Source organism: Oryzias latipes, chromosome 5 (assembly GCF_053564925.1).
Source record: "Oryzias latipes strain Hd-rR chromosome 5, Olatipes_Hd-rR_3.1".
Classification (NCBI taxonomy): Eukaryota; Metazoa; Chordata; class Actinopteri; order Beloniformes; family Adrianichthyidae; genus Oryzias; species Oryzias latipes.
In genome coordinates, this window is record NC_136241.1 from 30764169 (window position 1) to 30784657 (window position 20489).

General features: G+C 43.2%; 1 protein-coding gene and 1 long non-coding RNA gene across 5 annotated transcripts in view; one reads left to right on the forward strand and one right to left on the reverse strand.

The window, feature by feature from the left end:
* The window catches only part of rassf5 (Ras association domain family member 5), a 33469-nt gene extending 14909 nt beyond the window's left edge, over window positions 1–18560 (reverse strand). The window contains exon 1 of one of the 2 annotated variants that reach the window (XM_023955223.2): window positions 17726–18560. In XM_023955223.2, the coding sequence (XP_023810991.1) occupies window positions 17726–18428 (703 nt within the window). In that variant the 5' untranslated portion in view covers window positions 18429–18560. The remainder of the gene's footprint in view (window positions 1–17725) is intronic. The other variant, XM_023955224.2, reaches the window with a different exon arrangement.
* On the forward strand, window positions 667–5396 carry LOC144992214 (uncharacterized). 3 transcript variants are annotated; one of them, XR_013656090.1, is made up of 7 exons: window positions 667–800; window positions 1804–1886; window positions 2173–2260; window positions 2607–2717; window positions 4262–4289; window positions 4406–4525; window positions 4960–5396. It is a non-coding gene; the product is annotated as an uncharacterized LOC144992214 (long non-coding RNA). The 3 variants fall into 3 exon arrangements; XR_013656092.1 differs by having other exon boundaries at window positions 2190–2260; XR_013656091.1 differs by lacking the exon at window positions 2607–2717.
* Window positions 18561–20489: the final 1929 nt, after the last annotated feature.

The window sequence follows — 20489 nt, forward strand, 5'->3', positions numbered from 1 at the left end:
ACAGAAAGAGTTTTCTAAACGTTCCGACAGAAACAAAAGACTCCCCCATGGTTGATGTGTGTGCTGTTGGTTGTGATAAGCATGGCTGTTTGAAGATTTATCTTTTAGGAAGGAGGACATTGCTGGTCTCACACTCAGCATCAGCACTATCACCATGGCAACAAGTTATGGAGTTAATTCAGTCTCAATAATCAGAAATGCACACAACCGGTTTTACAAATGCACACGCTCCGATTCACAAATGTCATTTTATGCAAACGTGAAAAATAAATTCGGAAATACACACCCTGTGTTTCACAAACACACAGATTGTGTTTCACACATGCACACTAAATGTTTTACAAATGCACAATAAGTGTTTCTCACAAATGTGCACACTGTTTTTCACAAAAACATTTTAGAAATTCACAATAAATGTATCAGAAATGCACAGTAGGTGCTTCACAAACGTGATTTTTAGGTACACATGTGATGTGAACTCACAGATCATTCGAATTGCAGACTGTGCATTCAAAATCCCGTTCTCGTTTGTGAATCTCCCCGTGTGTGTGAGAGATTTTTCTACGGTGAATATTGAGACTCATCTGACGGAGCGGGTCAACTAATGTCACCATTGGCTAGTGAATCTGTCAATCAAACTCATCGGGAAAGCAGGCGGGTTCGCTTTTAACCAATCGAATGGTCCCTTACACTCCTCACTTTCAAAGTGACGAGGGAGGGAGCTGTTCAGCACAGCAGTTGAAAGGACGCGGGCGGCAAACATGGCGGAGAGGTCTTCTGAACGGGATCAGTCTCAGCCCGTAAGTAATGCATTTATTTGATCATTCCCTCGTCGTACGTCCTGTAATGCTATTGAATACTAAGTTGAAGCGTTCTCCTTTGCCAAGTGACATGTGTGAATGCTTTATGAACACTGCAGCCGAGTCGTTTGCAGAGTACCCCCACCGCAAATTAGCTCAGCTTTGTTTTGCTTAGCCTGTGCAAGTTGTGTCTGCCTGTGAGAGTGAGTGAAGTTCAAGCCGGTGTCGGTTCAAGCTAGCGTCTATAGCCAATGATCTGTAGGTTCTTAACATGATTCAGATAGAACTAAGGGGAAAAGCATGCCGGATTTACAGCAGCAAAGAAAGTTTAATAAAAAGTATTGATTTGGAGACGGCGATTTGTTTAAACACTGATGCTATGCTATGCTAACTAGCTAGTTGTTCCATGTGCTGCCTTTATGTAAACGCGATCCGGGTTAAAGTTAGACACAGCATTTTCACAACCCAGACTTTAAGACGGGGTCGACTGTGCAAAGAAGTTAATTCATGTGACAATCATGAAAACGGCATTTTTTAAATATAACAGACATGAATCCACTGTTGAATGAAAGAAGCCTCATTAAGTTTCTAACGTTAGAACCCGTATTCATTGTGATGACCAGCCCTGTGAGATTGTGTCAGAGTGACAGCCACTAAAATCCCCGTATCTCTTTACTTCCAATGACGTAATGACAAGAATCCCAAACATTATGTTTTTAGGCTGTTTTGTAGTCAATAAGTAGTCACAGAAAGGGTGGATGGGAGAAATCAGCTGTCAACAGTGATTAGAGTAGAAGTTACTGTAAGTATTACTCACAGGCTTCCTGTGATCAGTGTCTTGTCTCTGATTTTTTTTTAAAGGTGTTCTTTACTACAAGCTCAAGTTATCATAGCAAGAGTGTTTTAAAAAATTCCCCTTTCATATATTTGAAAATTATGTAATTTAAGATCAGACAGCTAAATGATCTAATCCATGTTTGTTGTGTTTTTATTTATTCTCTAGGAATTACTGAAGCGTGACAGCGTGACAATCTTTTGTTCCTCGTGCCATCAGGCAATACAACTCTCTGGCAGGGCATCTTACAAGTAATTTCTTTTAATTTTACCCACTGATTTTCCAATTATTTACCTTTTTTTATCAATCTTTTTATTTTGTGATATTTCTATTTGTAATGCATGTGTGTTTATGTGTTTTTTTAAGATGGCCATTTAAAAAAAAATTCCTCAGGGATTATTAAATACCCTTCTATTCTATTCTATTTCATATTTTATCATCCTATTGTATTACTGTTTTACCTGTCAATTGGGAATTTAGCATTTTTGCCGCTGTAAATATCTGTCAGTTGAAATTATTTGTACTTGTATTCCATAGATCTTGTACCTGAGAAGATAGCAGACAACAACTGTGCAGACTTGGCCTTCTTCAGTGACGCTGTGAACGTTTATGGCTTTCCTCTGAGGTATTCATGTTATTCATAAAGAAATATTTTATTCACATATCAGGCAGTATAAGTACTTGGTTATTTGTACAAAAATAAAATAACTTTTTTTAGACTCCTCTCCATAAACAAAGGCAACTCTAAAACTTTCCCCTCATGAATAACATTTACCCCCCCCCTTAACAGTCTCTCTCACCTCATTTTTTTCCCCAGTGATACATGTAACCCACTCCTGCAATTTTTTTAACCTAGAAATTCTACTTATTGGCAACGTACATAAGAACATTACATTTTAAACTGATGTGTACCGTATTGGCGATGCATTTGTAATTATGTGTTTGAGACATGATTTTCATGTTATTGTCAGGGTGAGAGGAGATCACGGAGGAGAAATGTGGGCATAGCCGAGTTAATGCTCACAGTACGTACAACTGACACAAACGGCTTCATTGTGGGAAAAGTGTACACACAATCAACGGTGAGTTGAACCTAGTTTTAGAAGCTTTAATATATACACAGGGCTCCAGACTGCGTCCATTTGGTCGCATGTTGCGACCAAAATTTGAGTGTGCGACTGAATTTTACACCCAGTCGCACATGTGCGACCAGTAAATTTGCTTCCTCCACCCTCCGTATTTTTTATACATTAAACATGAAAGGAGCACGTCAATGATCGATGAAATGAGAGATGAAATCATCAATGAGACGCGAGCGCACACGCACGCAGGCAGACACACACACTCGCGCGAATACTCATGAGACTGGAGCACACGCGAGCACACACTCGCGTTTCATTGAGTGATGCCTGAGGCGGCCAATGCGTGTGAGAAGAATAGGGAAAGTCACTGCAAGTGGCTAAAATATGTGGAGGGGCGGGGCCTAGAGATAATCGAGCGCGCGTAAACATCTGTGGGAAGGAAACGGAGACAAATATCATCACAACCTGATATGTGCGTCTGAGCTATGAGCAAGCGAACTATTGATTCGTTCTTCCGACCTGCAGCTAGTGTACTAGTGCCAGAGTGTACAGCAGGGGTCTCAAACTTGCATGAAATCGAAGCTGCAGCGAGACTGAAAGAGACCAGGAATTAGGAGTTGTCCTTAACATTCAATTTCGTTTTAATATGCCTCTCCCCCTAAGTATGATCTGTGATATTACATCTTTTATAATTATTTTAATGTTTTGTAATGGATGTAGCCTTTTTTTAATCAGTTGGTATTTTAAATTATTTTAATTGATCAGTGAACTACAAAAAACCCATCAGGACGCATGTCCCATAATGCATTGTTTTTTAGTCTGTAGGGCAGCTTTTAGTCAATTCAATACTAAATTTCCAGCTGCGTTCGCTCTGATTGGTGTCTTGCTCTCACCCCTTTCTCGTGATATTTTTGTTTTGATTGACAGGTGATGTTGGAGCAAAAACAAAAATATACGTCACACACCAGGTGATCTGTGCAGTGTTGCGTCCATCTGGGTGATCTCAAACACGCTTATTGTGCATCTTGGCTGAACCTATTTGGTGTCACCAACATGAATTTCCATCCTCTAATGTTTACATACATTTAAGTATTGTTTGAAACTGTGAAATTACGAAAGGTTACTACGGTAATCACTTGTTACTAAAAACTTTTTTTTATTTTATTATTATTTTAAGTATGGTATTTTTTTTTACTTAGTTGTACTGTCGTGACAGCGATGGTGATGTCAGTTTACCTTCATGTTGCATCTTCAAAAGTGCAGAATAAAATATGACACTGAATTAGAAACAGCACATTGAAATTTCTGCATCTATTGTTAAAGTATTTATTTGTAATACAGTGGAAATTAGTAGATTTGGTTAGAATGTTGATTTACGGTATGCGCCCCTAAATTTTCTGGTTGTGCCCCTAAAATTTTCAGTTAGGGGCCACTATGCTCCTAGTGAAAAAAGTTAGTCTGGAGCCCTGATACATAAAAGTGAATGATGTATTAAAAATAAATCTGACAATATAATATTTCTTTTTGCTTTTTTCCAAATACAGGATTGAGCTCCTCTGGTGTGATGTCTTCGTGAGTGTTACTGGTTTATATTACAACATCCTGCACTCTCTTGAGGACCAAGACTTGCTCAATATCAGTCACATCACGTATTCTGCTGCCATTACATTTTTCTACCACGCATTCAGGCCAGTTTGGATGTCTTTAGTGACGCGTGGGACAGCCATCCAATCAGGACGGAGCAAAGCATGACACCAAATCAGCTGTGGCAGTTGGGCTTGACCCAGAACCCTGTTTCTGATCCCCGGGTAAATGCTTTATTTAATCTCACTGTACTGGACAACTGATTTGTGTGCAGTTTGACTAAAGTGGAAAGTATCAAGAAGAGTATCATGAAATCATAATGACTACAGTGAATATTCATCGAAAATGAATGAAAAGGATTATTGTTGTGTGGTGCAAACAATTTCCCTAAATTGTTTGTTTGTAGGAATAATAGCACATCTGCAAGTTCAAAATGCATCACAATGCATGGCATTATGAGCCATCAGATGTACTAATGTCACTACTTTGTTAAGGTTCACTTATTTGCAAATTATAAACAGTTATGGAGATATGAGGTCTGCCTGCAAGCAACAATATAAGTTATTATTAGTCGGTCACTGTTCCTACATAATCTAAAACACAAAAAAAACAGTGCTGTTCATAAACAGTATATATATATATATTTTTTTTTTGTCAGGGTATGCTGTTTCCAGAGATTGAACGGGAGGAGAGTGGATCCATGGCTGAACCTCATCCTGGGATCAATGTCCTGGTATGGGACAGTCCTCTTTTGGGTCCACAAATGTTGGAACTGCAAGACGACATCAATCCATTGTGGAATTCAGACCGTTTGGGAGTTGACCTACATCTTTACTGTCCAGTGTGTTTAGAACTTAATTTAGGCGACATAATTACATACAGAAGAAGAGAGACTGAGCGGGGCAAGACAGAGTTCAAATCAATACTGCTGTATTGTTCAAGGGACTTCATTGTATGTAAGGAAGTTATGAAAATTAGTTCCAGTTTAAATAAAATTCAAATCAGTAGAGATCCCACATTTGCTTAAATTTTGATGTTTTAATCTGTCCATGTTTTCACTGAATTTTACTCTGCAATAAAGGGTGAATGTTTGCACTTTGTTGTTCTATGACCATCTTTTGTTGTGTAGTATTTAACCAGCTATAAAACCCAGAGAGATGAGGATCTTTTTTGCAAGGGTGACCTGGCCAAGAGGTGTATATGTATATGGTTACAATATAAAATCAATGACATTTGAGTTATTAAAAAAATAAAATTAAGGTCAAGCAAAGTGACTTCGGGCTGAGCAGGGGAGGTGTATATTGGGTATCTGGGATTGACAGTGAGATGAACTTGAGGTAATGTAGTCCCACTGCGTGGTACGGAGCAAAGTGATGCCAGTTTCTCCACAAAACCTGTGGAAGTTGAAGATTTTTCTCCTCCACCTTCATATGATCAAAACCGTGTCTGAGTGTTGAAATGACCGAGCATGAAAGCTAAGAGAATAACGTACAAACAATCCCGAGTGAAACATTCATTTCAAATCTCATGACCAGTACAGAGTTCGATGGATTCAATGTCAACTGCATTCAACCACTGTTGCCTTGCTCCCAGGTCCACTGAAAAGTTGCACAAGCCAGTCATTTTTGACAACCGAAGGCAATAAACCGACAAGCCATGCTAAGGCTAACACGCTAACGACCGACTGGTACAGAATCAAATATGGGCGGGGCTTTTGCCACCCGCAGAAAGCGTAAAGTGTAAGGGGCCATACGATTGGCTAAAAGCGAACCCGCCTGCTTTCCCGATGAGTTTGATTGACAGATTCACAATGGTGACATTAGTTGACCCGCTCCGTCAGATGAGTCTCAATATTCACCGTAGAAAAATCTCTCACACACACGGGGAGATTTACAAACGAGAACGGGATTTTGAATGCACATTCTGCAATTCGAATGATCTGTGAGTTCACATCACATGTGTACCTAAAAATCATGTTTGTGAAGCACCTACTGTGTATTTCTGATACATTTATTGTGAATTTCTAAAATGTTTTTTGTGAAACACAGTGTGCACATTTGTGAGAAACACTTATTGTGCATTTGTAAAACATTTAGTGTGCATTTGTGAAACACAATCTGTGTGTTTGTGAAACACAGGGTGTGTATTTCCGAATTTATTTTTCACGTTTGCATAAAATGACATTTGTGAATCGGAGCGTGTGCATTTGTAAAACCGGTTGTGTGCATTTCTGATTATTGAGACTGAATTAACTCCATAACAAGTGATCAGACAACCACTGCTAGGACAGGGACTTTATTTTATATATAAAAAGAGGGCGATTGTGTACAGTTAGGCATATGCTTGCTTTGCAAAGACAGGGTTGTCCAAAAGATGAAAAATAACAGAAAGGAAAGGGAGCCCTGCCTCACTGACAGGAGGGATGGGTTAAGGAAAAGCAGGAGCTCAGATAAGGGATGCTCCTCTGGTGACAGGTTAGAGGTCACAGCAGGGAGGCAGAAAGACAGGAAGTACACAGAGAAACTCCTTTCCTGCCCTGATTTTTGAGATCATTCATCCACTCTTTATTAGCCTCAGGTCCCATTTATGCTTCAGCTGATGAGAATGTCGTATTCGTCACGGGTTCTGGCTTCAAACCAGAAAAAAAAGGCTTGTAACACAAGAAGAAAGTCCCACCTGCATGAGATGGCACCGTCAGCATAGCTGATGCAGATTATTCCCACGCTGATAAAATGTTCCTCTTTAAAGCTGGCATGTCAGTGTTTTTAAAACAGAATTTCACTCCATTTCAGCTTAAGAAGCATCCCCTCAAGATGGGGGGGGGGGGGGGACTGCCCCCCAAAGGGGGTTTCTTCAAGCTTTGCTGGACTGCTGAGGAACATTTCCATTTTGAGCCAAGAATAGAAAAGGAAAGTAGAATAGCAAAAGCGTGCAAACTTCCTCTTTCTTATGCAATTCCCTTCTTTTCTATGAAGACACTTGGAACTTTTAGGTAATTTCCTTGGAAAGTCCATGATTCAACATGTTAGCTGTTCGTTTTTCAAGCTCCTCTGGTTTGTCTTCAAGTCCTGAAGGAAATGGACATGTCGTGCATTTATCCCTCTTTGACCTGCGCTGCCTCAGGCAGAAATATGGGGTATATACATATTTACATTATGATAGTTGTAAACGTTGAGTTTGCTTATGCACATCCATGATCACATCTTTTAACTCAACTTTATTTATATAGCCCAATATGACAACAATAGTTGTCTGAATGGGCTTCATACCATTAATTGTATACAGAACATGAAATCATAATGAACATGAAGTCATACAATTCAACAGGTAACGGCTAAACTAAACTAATCAGACTAAGCTGTCCATTCCGGCCCCTAGAACCTCCTTCTCGATAAGGAAAAAAAACGGATTCCTGGAAAAAAAAAAAGGAGAAACCTCAGGGGTGTCCACATGAAGGAGGGATCCTCCCCAGGACAGACAGGAGATGTACCAGAACTCTCAGAGAACAATTAACTTATCCAACTCTATAACTACCGGTACATGTTTAAATAGTCGAGCAGATGGGCTTCATCCAGTTGGAGTTGGGGGGCGACTGGGGGCGCGAGACGAGCCAGAGGCGTGGTCCACGGTCAATGAAAGAAAATGTGGCAAAAAAATGATTTAAAAATCCTTTAAGAATAGAAGGACTCATAAGTTTAAAAAAAAAAGACATTTTAAAATGGATGAACCTTACCAGCAGATTGAAGTTAAAGTGCAGGAGAGTTTTGCTCTATTTTGGGGAGTGAGGTTGGGATTTCATTGATGAGGTGGCTAACGCATTTAGAATAAGCATGTCCAAAAGTAATTATCTCCCAGTGTTTATGAATAGAAAGACGGCTATTCTGCATTTGGAAATCCTTGCTTTGTGAGAGCTAAATCTGCAAGATTTCTTCTGATCTTTTCTATTGTTTTCCAGTGGAACTGCTGTCAATATTCCTCCTTCAGTTCAGCAGCATCTCTTGTTCTGGTTTATCAGGACCGGTTTCCCTGTAATAAAGCAGTCTTGGCTTCTTTCTCACTGCAGGCTGAGAAGCACAGGGTAACACCCCCCCCTTGCATCGTCATCCTTTCTGGTTTGTCTACTTTCTAACCAGACACCGCCTAAACAGAGGATCCAGGCGATGAGGCCGTGGATGTCGGCTGAAAAAGAATAAACGGCTTTGGGAAACAGCAGTGACGGTAATCAATTTGTGGTGGCTACGCTAAATTTCCACGAGTGGAGCTCAATAAAAAGCAGCTGTGGGGTGAAGAGCCAAACAAAACACAAGTTTCAATTCCCCAAAAGCGGGTTTTGTTTCTCAGTCCTGAACTTTTTGTCTGCTGTGCTCCCATTTTATGAGCAGAAACAGGTTTTTTCCGGTTCCTTTAAGGCAACACGAGATGCTCCTGTTTGCAATCAAACTCTGGGCTCAGACGAGAATTACATGATAGGGGATGTGGGCGGCTAATCTGGATGTGAGACAGTGGGTGTGGAACAGACAGCAGAGGGTAAAAACACAGATTAGCTGATTCTCGGGGTCACGGAGGATGTCTGTGGCGGCAGATGGGGGGGGGGGGTCACGTATTTAGTTCTTGTCTGTCTGAGGATGAAGGGGTCACTGGTAGCTATAACATAAGGCTGAGGACGTTAACACCTAAACCAAGCTATGGGGGTCTTACAGGGAGTTCAAAGAAGCTTAGGGGGTCTTCGGAGGTCTTTACTAGTCTGATCCATTCATAGCTAATTTGGAGCAATTTATTCATGCTCCTCTGTGGCTCTCCTGTTCGATTCCACACAAATACAAACCCCACTGCTTACACTGCTGTTACAGACAGTGGTGCATTCTGCGGCAGATCTGCTGCATTTGCAACCAAAGAGGCAGAACAATCCGTGCACATGCTGACCCACCACACATGAGCAAACATGTCTGATCCTTTAAAGCTAACCCTGTGAGGTCTGGATCTTTCTGCAAACAGGAATGTCATATTTTGTCTCTGTGGCGTTAATCTGCGACTCTCTGTGAGCATCTGCGCAGCTGCAGATGTTGTCTGACAAACAAGGGAGGAGATGTTCGCCCAAATAAACCCGGGCCGCTGCTGGTTACAGTCAGGATTTCAACTTCAAAGCATCAACAAACTGTTAAAGACATTTGAGATTCTGTTTATTTATCTTCACACAATAAACTCCACTCCATCTGCTCCAGTCTGCTGCAAAAACACTCATCAAAATAAATGTAACCCTCGGCCAAGAGAAGATGACGTCAGTAACGTCCCCATCAGGACGAACGACACAGACCGTGAATCGTGTCAAACATCTGTAATACACTGTTTCCCAACCCCGGTCCTCGGGCAACACTGTTCTGCATGTTTCCCATGTTGCCCTGCTTATACACCTGATTCAGCTCGTCACCAGGCTCTGCAGAAGCCTGACATTGACAAGGCAGATGTGTTTGACAGTGTGGACCATGGACCAGGTCCACACTGTCCACACGAGGACCAGGGTTGGCAAACACTGCTTTACTAGATGATTCCGATTTTTGTATCATTTGTATTCATATGGCTGATGTAGGATGAAATATGATCCAAGGTCTGACAGCCTTTTTCCAAATTTACAACTTTGTTCTGCTACGGGACGTCCTCGTTCCATCACGTCAACCGCTGTTTCCAAACTTGAACTTAGCCGACACGGAGCGAATTCCTGCAGTGCAGGCAGACCATGACCTGAACTAGTAAGTTACTCATTAGTCAGAGCTTGAGTTAAGATGTTGTTTTTGAGCATGAAAACTAAGAAAGTCAAAGTCCATTATTGTTTTTATTTTCCATCTTGTGGATTCTGCTTTTTACTGATGTTTTCTTAAGTTTCCCAGCTATTTCTTTGAGTTTTTTTTAATACAGTTTTACAGGACATAAGGATTTTAGTCCAGAAAGAACAGAACGGTATAACTAACAATCTATGACCACCTCCATCCTGCCTCCACTGCAGCCTGACATAAGGATAAAAGTAGAATACACCCAAAAAACAACTGTTTGCATGTGTTCAAAAGACACACAAAGACATGTCAGCATGGTCCAGACCAATAACCCCAAACCCTTTTTTCAAAGATAATAAGAAATAACTGGATAACCACTGATTAACATAACATACACCACAAAAAAGTGGGCTTTTAATGATGACTTTACTGTTTTTAGCCAAAATCTAAAAACCGGTGTCGTCTTTTGGGACATACTTTCTGCAGAGTGGCAGTAGTTCAGAGATTCAACTCCCAATTGTGGGCAGGACTGTAGGCGGCGAAAAAAAAAAAAAAAAAGTCTGCCCCATCTTCCCATCATCCCTTTGTATACACTCTCTCCTGCTAGCTTACAATCCCTCACACACCTAACCTATCAATACCGGTGCAACAAAAATGGCGAGCAATATTGGAGCTATCCAGCCATAACGTTTTGAGCCAAATGTCATTTCAGACGAGGAAAATAAAGATGTACACGGATCTAGTCGTCTGCAAGTGGATGCATCAGAATGGGGCGGAGCAGGAAGCTTGCGGTCCGCTGACTGTAGCACCGACGTTGCTACCGGCTTTTTCATACAACATTTTGCTGACTGTTCCTGAGTCACAACGATTTGAATGAAGAAATACTCAGAAATGCAATTTTGAGCTTAATTTTCTTTAAACATGTATGAGAAAAATGTCATAAGAACATGTTGAAAACACCATTTGAGTGGATCTAGAAGATGTGGATCTTGATCATGGAGAGCTATGTAAAGAACATTAATCTCAACATTGTATTTCTGAGTTTTTCTTTATTCAAATCATTGTGAATCAGGAGCAGATGGGGAAACAAAGTCGCTTGAAAGAGTATATTGAGACGTTGAAAATATGCTGGGCAGCAGAAACAATGGGAAGGAAACGTCACAGGCCAGCTCAGTGGCCTTGTGGTCGAGTGGTTCAAATCCACCCTAAAAGTGGGACCAAATGCCTCCCTGCTTGACACTCAGCATTAAGGGGTTGAATTGGGGGTTTAAACCACCCAATGGTTCCCGAGCGCGGCTATGTCTGCAGCTCACCGCTCCCCCAGGAGATGAACAAATGTCACACACCTAGGTGTGTGACAGATAATTCAACTTTTTTTAACTTTTTCATGGATCTTGGCTAAAAACAGCATAATCCTAATTAAAAGACCACAGAGTACACTTTGAAAAGTTCAAAAGCTGATCAGAATGGTCTTTCACAGGATCGCTCTTTCTGCTCACCGAGTCCCGCCTTTCGAACTCAACATCAACATGTGGCACCAGCGATCGCTTCAGTTTGTCTTCCTTTTTTCTTAAACCAACAGGATGACATTTAAGAGCGTTTGACCTTCTTCCACGTGTGCCTGTGAAGTTTGACGGTTAAACATCAAATCTGAGCCCACACAGACTGTTAACAGGTCTCTCACCAGAGGAACATTAAACACTTATCAAAGGTTTATGAGGCAGAATTCTGTGAAGGCTCGTCATCCACAATTACTATGATGAGGGAAACAGCAAAGAGGAACTGCAGCTTCTTCTTAAAAGGATTAACTGGGTTTCCAGAGTAGGAGAACCGTCTAAAAATAGCTACAATCAGTCTGCTGTGGCTCTCGCTGGCGGTGCTTTTGCTCCAGCTTTGAAGGCTGATGAGAGCGTGACGATCCTCAGGTGAAGCACACACAGACAACCCCATGAAGTTCTCAATGAATCACGGCTGCTCGGGTAGAGCGCAGTACTTCTTGTTTTTTTCCCTCAGTCTGTCTCTGAATGAGTCAATGGATCTGCAGTCCAATCCAACACTTTACAACCATGTTTCGTTGGGAAATCATCAGCCGTGAAAGCAACAAAGCGTTAGAAAAGGCATATATTTGTGGAAAACACGGGAAAATCAATGGCGGGCAGCTTTTTCCCAGCCTCACTCATCTCAAATTTCTGCTACAAATAAGAAAATCAATACCCTGAGTCATTTGGATCTTTTTTTTAGGACGGATCGAGAAGCTTCTGCTCATGTTTTCTTGAAAGACAAACTTCTGGGGGAAAAAAAAAGAAAGTAGAGATGCTGCTGTTATCTGACCTTTTTCCTGGACTATTCTGCTAGTGACAGCCAATCTGCACACACGGCTGATGCACTCTTAGACACTGTGTGCTCTTACACAAAGGCCAGGCAGATGGATCAGCCAATGGAGGGCAGAGACAAAAGCAGACGACGCTTGAGGGCATTGCAGTTCAAAGAAAAACTGATTGCTGCACACAATGCTCAAATATTTTGCCCTGCAGCGTTGGAGGCCAGTCCACCTCAAACTGTCCACTCATCATTTTCCTTTTTACACAAAAGTGCCAACGCTTCATGTCCAATCCACAAACTTCCAACTTGAATTCCAGCTGTTGGGCTCCACAACTGTCCGTGCTCGTGTTGTGTCTCCATACCTGAGGCGTTCAGCAGAGATCCGTTGGAAGACGAGCGCCGGAGGATCCTCAGGCTGTCACTCCAGGAGCGGGACTTGGGCAGCCTCTTTAGCAGCCGCCCCAGCCGCCGGGACACCTGACCGAAGCAGGCGCTGCCGGCACCCCCCTCCGATTCTCCTCTGACCTCCTCAAGACACAGTGACACCTGGCCTAAAAATGTCTTACCCACCCCTTCCATCGGCCCTGACCCTACTACCCCCACCTTCCCATCCTCCTGCCCCGGCAGACTGCATGCCATCTGTGCCATGGACGGAGCATGGTGGTGGCACCACCCAGCCGGCACGGTCCTGTGCGTGTAACCGTCACTGGACCTCCTGTCCTGCCGCCGTCTGCCCCTGTCTCTCTGTGGGCTCCCCCAACGCCAGCCCCCCCACAGCCCCCCCCTGCCATCCCAGCGTAGCCACTCTGCCACCGGCGCCACGCTCCGAATGACCAACCCTCTCTCCGAACGCTCTGCCACCCCTCCACCTGTCCTCCTTCCACCTTCCCCAATGCTCGCTCCTGTCCGCCTCCTCTGATCTGCTCCCGAAAGCTCCTCCTCAGAGAGGAGATTTCAGCTGCTGGACTCCTTCTGCTGTCGTCCTGCCGGTTCGCTCCCGACACTGCACCCCCATCCTCTCTGTGAGTCGACTGCAGCACCCACTCACTCTGCAGTAACAACCAGCCCGCTTAAAGAGACAGACACCCCAAACGCACCACTGTCTGAACTCCTCTGCCTCTGCAGCTCCCCTTCTCCTCCTTCCTCTTCTTTAGAGGTTAAATATCGCTCTGCAGCTGAGGGAAACTGCTGAGATGTTCCTAACATCACCTCTTCCCCTGCGTTTTCTTTTTGCCTCAGAGCTTTGAAACTCCTCGTCTTTGTCTCTGGACCCACAACAGTGACATGGCTGGTCTCTGGGAAGTGCCAGCGTCACTCCGAGTCTGTATGAATGTGGACGTGTGAGTTGATCTGACGGGCTGGTTATTAATACGCACTGAGAAAGACGGCGAGCCGCTGGGAATTCTTCCTCCTGCCCTACTTTTAAAAAGGGAAGACTTTGGAGGAAGAGGATGCTGCGAGTGATTTCACATTTACATAAAACAATCATAAACCAATCCATAGGAAATGCATTCAGGCTCCAGAGGGGCTGATGCTCTGCAGACAGTTTTCCTGTTTGGGTGCCGTGCAAACAGAGACCCAGGAAAATCTCCACGCTTGTCTGTGGCTTCAATGACCTTTCTGTTTGGATCTTCTCAGGCTCTGCAGACCTCCAATGACTTCCAGCGAGGACATCCTAAATATAGCCTGCCTCAAAAACCCACACTGCATGCAGCAGTGCAGCCTAAAGCCACACTGGTCTTCACGGAAAGAAAGCAAAACCTGCATCCTACATCTGCGCACAGCTCCATGTTATAAAAACACAGACTCACAGAGGTGTTACGTAATGGATGCTTGACTGGGGATGTGATCACTTGGCTCCCATTCTGCTTCAGTCTCGTTTTCTTGCAGGTTGAGCAGCAGAGATGTGCTGCGACATGAAAGTGAGTCACTGAAAACAAATACCACTTCCATTTTGATCTCCTCTATGATTGGAGGGTTGATAAGTAAAGCCTAACGTCTGGAAGTTCTGCAGAGACGGAGCTTCAGCCTGTGGGTCAGGCGAGGAGATCATGTCAGAAAGTGATGAAGTTTAAAGAAAACATCATTCCTGCTTTTAAAAGAAACATCAGGGACGCTGAGGGAGAAAGGAATGTCAGTTCCCAGGATGCTTAGGGACACAAGTGTTTGTTTGTTCAAGAGCTCATAGATAAAATTGTCCTTTTGCCCCCCCCCTCTAAAGCTACATCCAGCCTGGGGTGTTCACACTGAACCAGCAGGGAGGGGCTTCTTCTTTTTCTTTTTCCACGGTTTACTAGCGCACATCTGCCGCTTACCTTTGGATGAGGCAAGGTGGGAAATGTCAAAATGGTGCAAATTTCGCAAATCTTGCTCCAGGTCTTTAGCTTTATTCCGATTTATGAAAGTCTTTTACGAAAGACTTGGCGCAATTATCCATTTCTCTGTCACGATCAGTTTTCAAACGGTTGACATCTCCGTGTATGTATGAAGTGTGTGTGTATGTCGCTCAACACTGATGCTCCGCCCATACTGAAACCCAACCACCAGACATCTTTTTACTCTGACTGTCTTCAGTGTTCAGGGGTGGGAGTCGGGACACACATCATTATAAGCAGAAACCCAGATTGCTAGTGGGACGGGGGGAGTTGAAAAGAGTTATTCTGCTGCTTCCGGTGAAACTTTTCCGTCTTCTTACACTTACACAATATCAAATTGTACTGAAAAGAAATTATCCCACAAACTAGCATTCTCTTTGGGCTGCTTGACTTGCCATAGTTCAAGCTATTTTAGCAGCAGAGATTAGGAATTTTATCTATCATTTAATTCTCTACAACATTACTCAAATCAATCTCTTCTTTTATTGTTCTATGAACCAAACAAATTGTACTGGGATTAAAAATCTGGGGGCTCCAACGACCAGTTGTCAGTTGTTGTTTTTTTAGAGTTAGAATAAAAGCAGAATTCCAGTTTGGCTCCATCAGAAACATCCAACTCAAAAACGTTTTCTGGAAGAGATGACCTTGAACCCCTTCACAATAAAAGCCCTCACAACAATTCTATCCAAAACATCAACACAATAGAAACCACCCTGGAGAAAAACCCTATTTAAACACTTTTCTGTTGAGAGCTCTGAATATTTTCTTGTAAAATCTTCTGGGGGGAAAAATTTGATTTAATTTTTACTTCAAGTGAGATTAGCTCTGCTTATTAAGGGCATTTTGGAGAATTGTATGAAAGTCATGATTGCTGTTTTGTTTCATCAAATCGCGACACTCTGACCCATCAGACATTCATTAGGTCACATCAGGCTCTCCTACAAGAAACATCTGTTCAATTAGAGTTCATGAAGCTGTCTGATTACAGGATTACAAATCCTTTCAGTCACACAAATGACTGCCTTAACCCTCATAAAGTCTTTATCTGGGGCTCAGATGCTGAATCCAAACCTTAAACGCAGCTCAACAGAGATTAAAATGACAAGTATTAAACACAACCAAGTATTAAGTGTTAAAACTGGAACTGTGCTAAAGGACCCGTTTTGTTATTTAGGCTTTGAAAGAGATGAAGCCACTAAATCCATTAAATCAGAGCAATCGAGCCACAACAGCATGAACTTCTGCAGGCATTTAATTAAACATTAATCTGACATCTGACTCTGTCCGTCTGTTTTTAATCGCTACTCCTGGGATATAATCCTGAGCCAGAGACACGCCGGGCTGGGATTAAGGTGACTGCTATTCTTCCGTCTCCTTTCAGCTGTAAACCATGATCTTATTCTGATTAAAATGAACAAAAAATGAATGTTAAAAAGTCACTGATTTACTGAATATAATGGGTTAAAAAAAAGGGAAAATATCTCACATAGTTGACAATCTTTACTGTGGAAAATGAGGAAAAAGGAAGATCAAAGGGAACGAATGGAGCAACAGATTGGGTCAAAACCGAGCCCCAGATGACACGACTTTGAGTTGAGGTCAGACACGATGGATTCCTCTGAAGAGGAAAGACCTCAACCGTCCCAGGAGATGTTCAAGACTCCTCACAACAACCAGGCTTAATGAGAAAATGTGACAAAAAGTAAAGGAAGATAAAAGGAACAAAGCAGCAAAACAAAAGGATAGATTTGTTTATAGCTGGAAGACCTCAGTTCTTCTCTCCCTGTCATTTACTGGGTTTACCCCAAAGACGAAGGAAAAGAGAATAAATGCTGTGTGTGTTTTGGTTTTCCACTGGTGCGTTCTCCATTTCCCACACAGAAGAAGCTCTCAGTGCCTGGCAGAGCTTGTGACTCCACACTCACGTCCACTTCCTGACGAGAAGGTGGATGTTTTCTCCTTCAGACAGCGACGGTGCAGCTAATCACTTTGATCAAAGACAGAAAGGGCTTCGGAGGACAGAAAGTATTAAAGTTCCAGTGCAGCAAAGAAAGAACACGAGTCTCTTTGGACGTGTGTGTTCCAGTAATCTCTGCTCACGCCTCAGTGAGCTCTAGCCGATAAATCAGACCAGGCTTTCTCCCTGCAGCCCGATCTTAGGGCTTCTTCTCATTCTAAACACTTGTCGTCCTTTGCTTTGCTCTTCTCTTCAACCCATTTGTCTGCTCATTGCCTCTCAGTGGCTCTGTCCTTTCATTTGCCTTATCTCCCCCTGCCCTGCAGCCTCCCCATGACAGCGCCGCTGCTGACACAATGCCAGCTCAGCAGCCGCATGCATGCAGGGGCTGGTGGACGCACCTTCTCCTCCACACAAAGCCTGTGTGTGTGTGTGTGGGTGGGTGTGTGTGTGCAGCAGAGAGGTTCACACCGCTTCTTCAGGCTCCGCTGAAGGAAAGAATCAGTCTTTCTGTGTGTTTGTGCAAACAAGAGCAGGTCAGATTAGATCTGAGCAAACTTTCTGTCTTGGGGAGGTTAAGAGGAATTCAAAATATCCGTCTATAGAGCTCTACTGAGAGGAGGGGGGTTTTCTGACCAACGGTGGACTTTAAAGTTGGCAGTAAACATCAGTGTTTACAGAAGAAATGACCAACAAAACATGACAGTTTGCCCTTTTAAACCACTACAGTGGAATTACTACTGTTGAATTTCCTCTGCTCATATTGCTTAAGTAGGCCAAACAGCTTAAGCTTGCATCCATATCCAAGTGGGAATTTTGGAGGCAGAGCTGGAAGCAGGAGATAATCAGGCCTCCATGAGGGGATTTTGGGAATCTGATGATTGGGAATGTTGTCTTTCATAAAGCTGCGCGCGTTAAAAGCAACCCACTGAATCCCAGTTACACACAGTGAGATGAAAAATGAAGCTAAAAGTCAGCTGAGTTTTCAGGACTCATCCTTACTTTGACACTTGAGGGCTTGAGCTGTGATCTGATGGCTGCAGGCATCACACCAGTCCTGCTTCACGGGCTTGCTCTCGAACCGGTGCCCCTCGCCCCTCTCCGTCCTCACCCGCGGGTCCATCTCCCGCGGAAAGATGGACCAGGCCTCCCTGCGGTGCGGCTCGGTGCGGGCCAGCTTCACGACCCCCGTCCGGCCCCGCGTGAGACCGCGGAACTCCTGACCGGAGTCTCCGCTCCGACAGTTCCGCCTCTGGTGCGGCGAGTCCCGCTGCCGGTGAGACCGTTTGTGCTTGGTCTCCTTCAGCGAGTCCGTCCTGCGGTGTGAGGCGCCCTTCTTCACGTCGCTGCCAGCGTCGGTGGGGAGTCGCGTCCCGGCGGTGACCCCGTCGCTGCCCCGCTCCCCGCTTTGCTCCGGGCTACGTGGCGCCTCACTGACAGCCGGAGCCCCGCACCTCTCGCGGGACATCCTTCGTCCTTCAGCCGCCGCTCCTCCGCCGCCGGGTCCGCGCGACAGGGGATGCTGATTCCGGGGCTCCTCCTGGGTGTCGCCGCCGCTCATGAACACCATCTTGTCCCAGGAAGATTTTCTCGGGAAGCCGCTTTTGGTTTTGCTGCTGGAAAGCTTCAGATACAGAATTTGCGGTTCCGAATCCAGCCTGCTGTGCGGACCCGGCTGCTGCCCCACCAAACTCACGGACGCCATTATCCCACCGCCGCTCTCTGACGGGCGTGTGAGCGGCTCGTGCCCTGACTGTAAACTCAACCCGCGCGGGGATAAACGTGCAGGCGTGACGTAACAGATCAACAGCTTTAAATGTCACGAGCGCGCTCCTTCAGAGAAACGGGAGCGCGCTTTAATCTGCTGATTTGAGGTTGTCCAAAAAAGTAACAAATAAATGAAAAGAAATTGTATTTGGTGGATTATTTCTGCTTCGTTTAAGCTTAAAAAATGTATTTGCTATTAGAAAACATAGTCTAAAGAAAAGTGTTTTTTTAACACGCTCTTGTGCCTTTTTTCTGATGATAGAGGACATATATGAAGGAAATTAAGCATTTCTGAGTATTTTTTTATTCAAATAGTTGTGGATCAGGAGCAGACGAAATAATACCATTAAAAAGTGTTCATTAAATTTGTGAGTCTATAATATTTGTGACGTTGGAAATATACTGGATGGGCCACAAGCTCCCTGCTCCGATCTCTCAGTAAGGGGAGGGGAAGGGGGGCGGGGTTGCTTCGCACCAATGGTTGGGCCCACAACTCAGACGTAAATTTCTCATGAGTTACTGCCACTCTGCAGAAACTATGTCCAGGGTGTCCACTGCCTTTGCCTATGAGTGGCCTGGATAGGCTCTGGCAGCCCCATGACCCCCGAAAGGGACAACATGGATTTAGAAGATGAATGAATGAATAAAATTTTTTTGACTAAGTAATAATCATAATTAAAAGATCACTGGGAACACTTTTAAAAAAGCTCAAAATATGATTAGATCGATTCTTTAGATGTTTGGTTTAAAAAGTTAAATTCAGTTTATTTTTTAAGCTGAAACGCCCAACAGAGGCGTAAAAACATCTGAAACAAATCCCACTTGTTTCAGTCAGAAAATATCAAACTTTCCACTTCGCGAAGAGCGCGTCATATGAGCAGCGACAAAACCACAAGCAGCTGAAAAAGTCCACCAGGACGCCCACACCACCTGCACACTACAAAGATTTCCACTTTCAATACTTTCTATGAGAACAAGTTTACTTTTTACATATTTATCTTGTTCAGAACATCAGTTTATTATTTTTTGAAATTAAAAGGACAAAAGTGTTTTCTGTATGTCTCTGATTGTATCTATATTTTCCAATTTGATTCACATTGACTTGATTTTATTTTCATACCAGATGGGGAAAAAAGGCTGAAATCCACTTGAGTCAGGTTTGATTCTTCTCATGCATGAATTAGCTCATACATGGGTACTATGTAGATCATTTACCAAACAACACATGGGATTCCCCTGAACAGAGAAGACCACACTGTCTAGAGTAATTTTGAAATGTGTAACTCCCAACACAACCTAAAAAACAAAAGGGACCTTAAGGGTTTCCCAGACTTCCTGTTTCTGTCTTTTACAAAATTTTTCCAAAGTTAATAAAAAAAACTGCATTTTTAAGGATAAACAAGCCCTTTAATCAAATAAAAAAGTCTTTAAATTCAACACAGAGCACATGGGTAAAAGACACTCAAGTTTTAATGTTGGTCTCTCAATATATAAGTCATTCAAAGATTATTTAATCTGCTGTAACCAGAATATTGAAGATCACAAGTACACATTTTTCCTGATGTTTCTCTGTATTTATCACAGAAATAATTTAAATTAGTCTGTTATGGCTACATTCACACTGCCCTCAGCAATGCTCGCTCAAGCAACCACTTTCATTGAAAAATGGATGTAACGCAAGTTTGTACAACCATTTTCAGGCCCTACATTCAACCTTGACCAATCAGGGACTCAGATTTGGTGGTGAAAAATGGACGGCGTCCCTTTAAATTCATGGAACTGTTTGAAAATCGATCCTGAAGGAAAACTTAATGTGCTCGGCTGGAATTCTATGACACCAAGTCTTTCGTGTATCGATATATCGGAATAGAGCTGTGAAAGAAAAAGCCTGGAGCAAGATTCACGAGATTTGCACCACTTGGACTTTTCGCACCAAACCTCTTCCAACTGTAGGTGGCAGACAGGCGCTGGTAAACAGTAGAAGAAGAAAAAAGAAGAA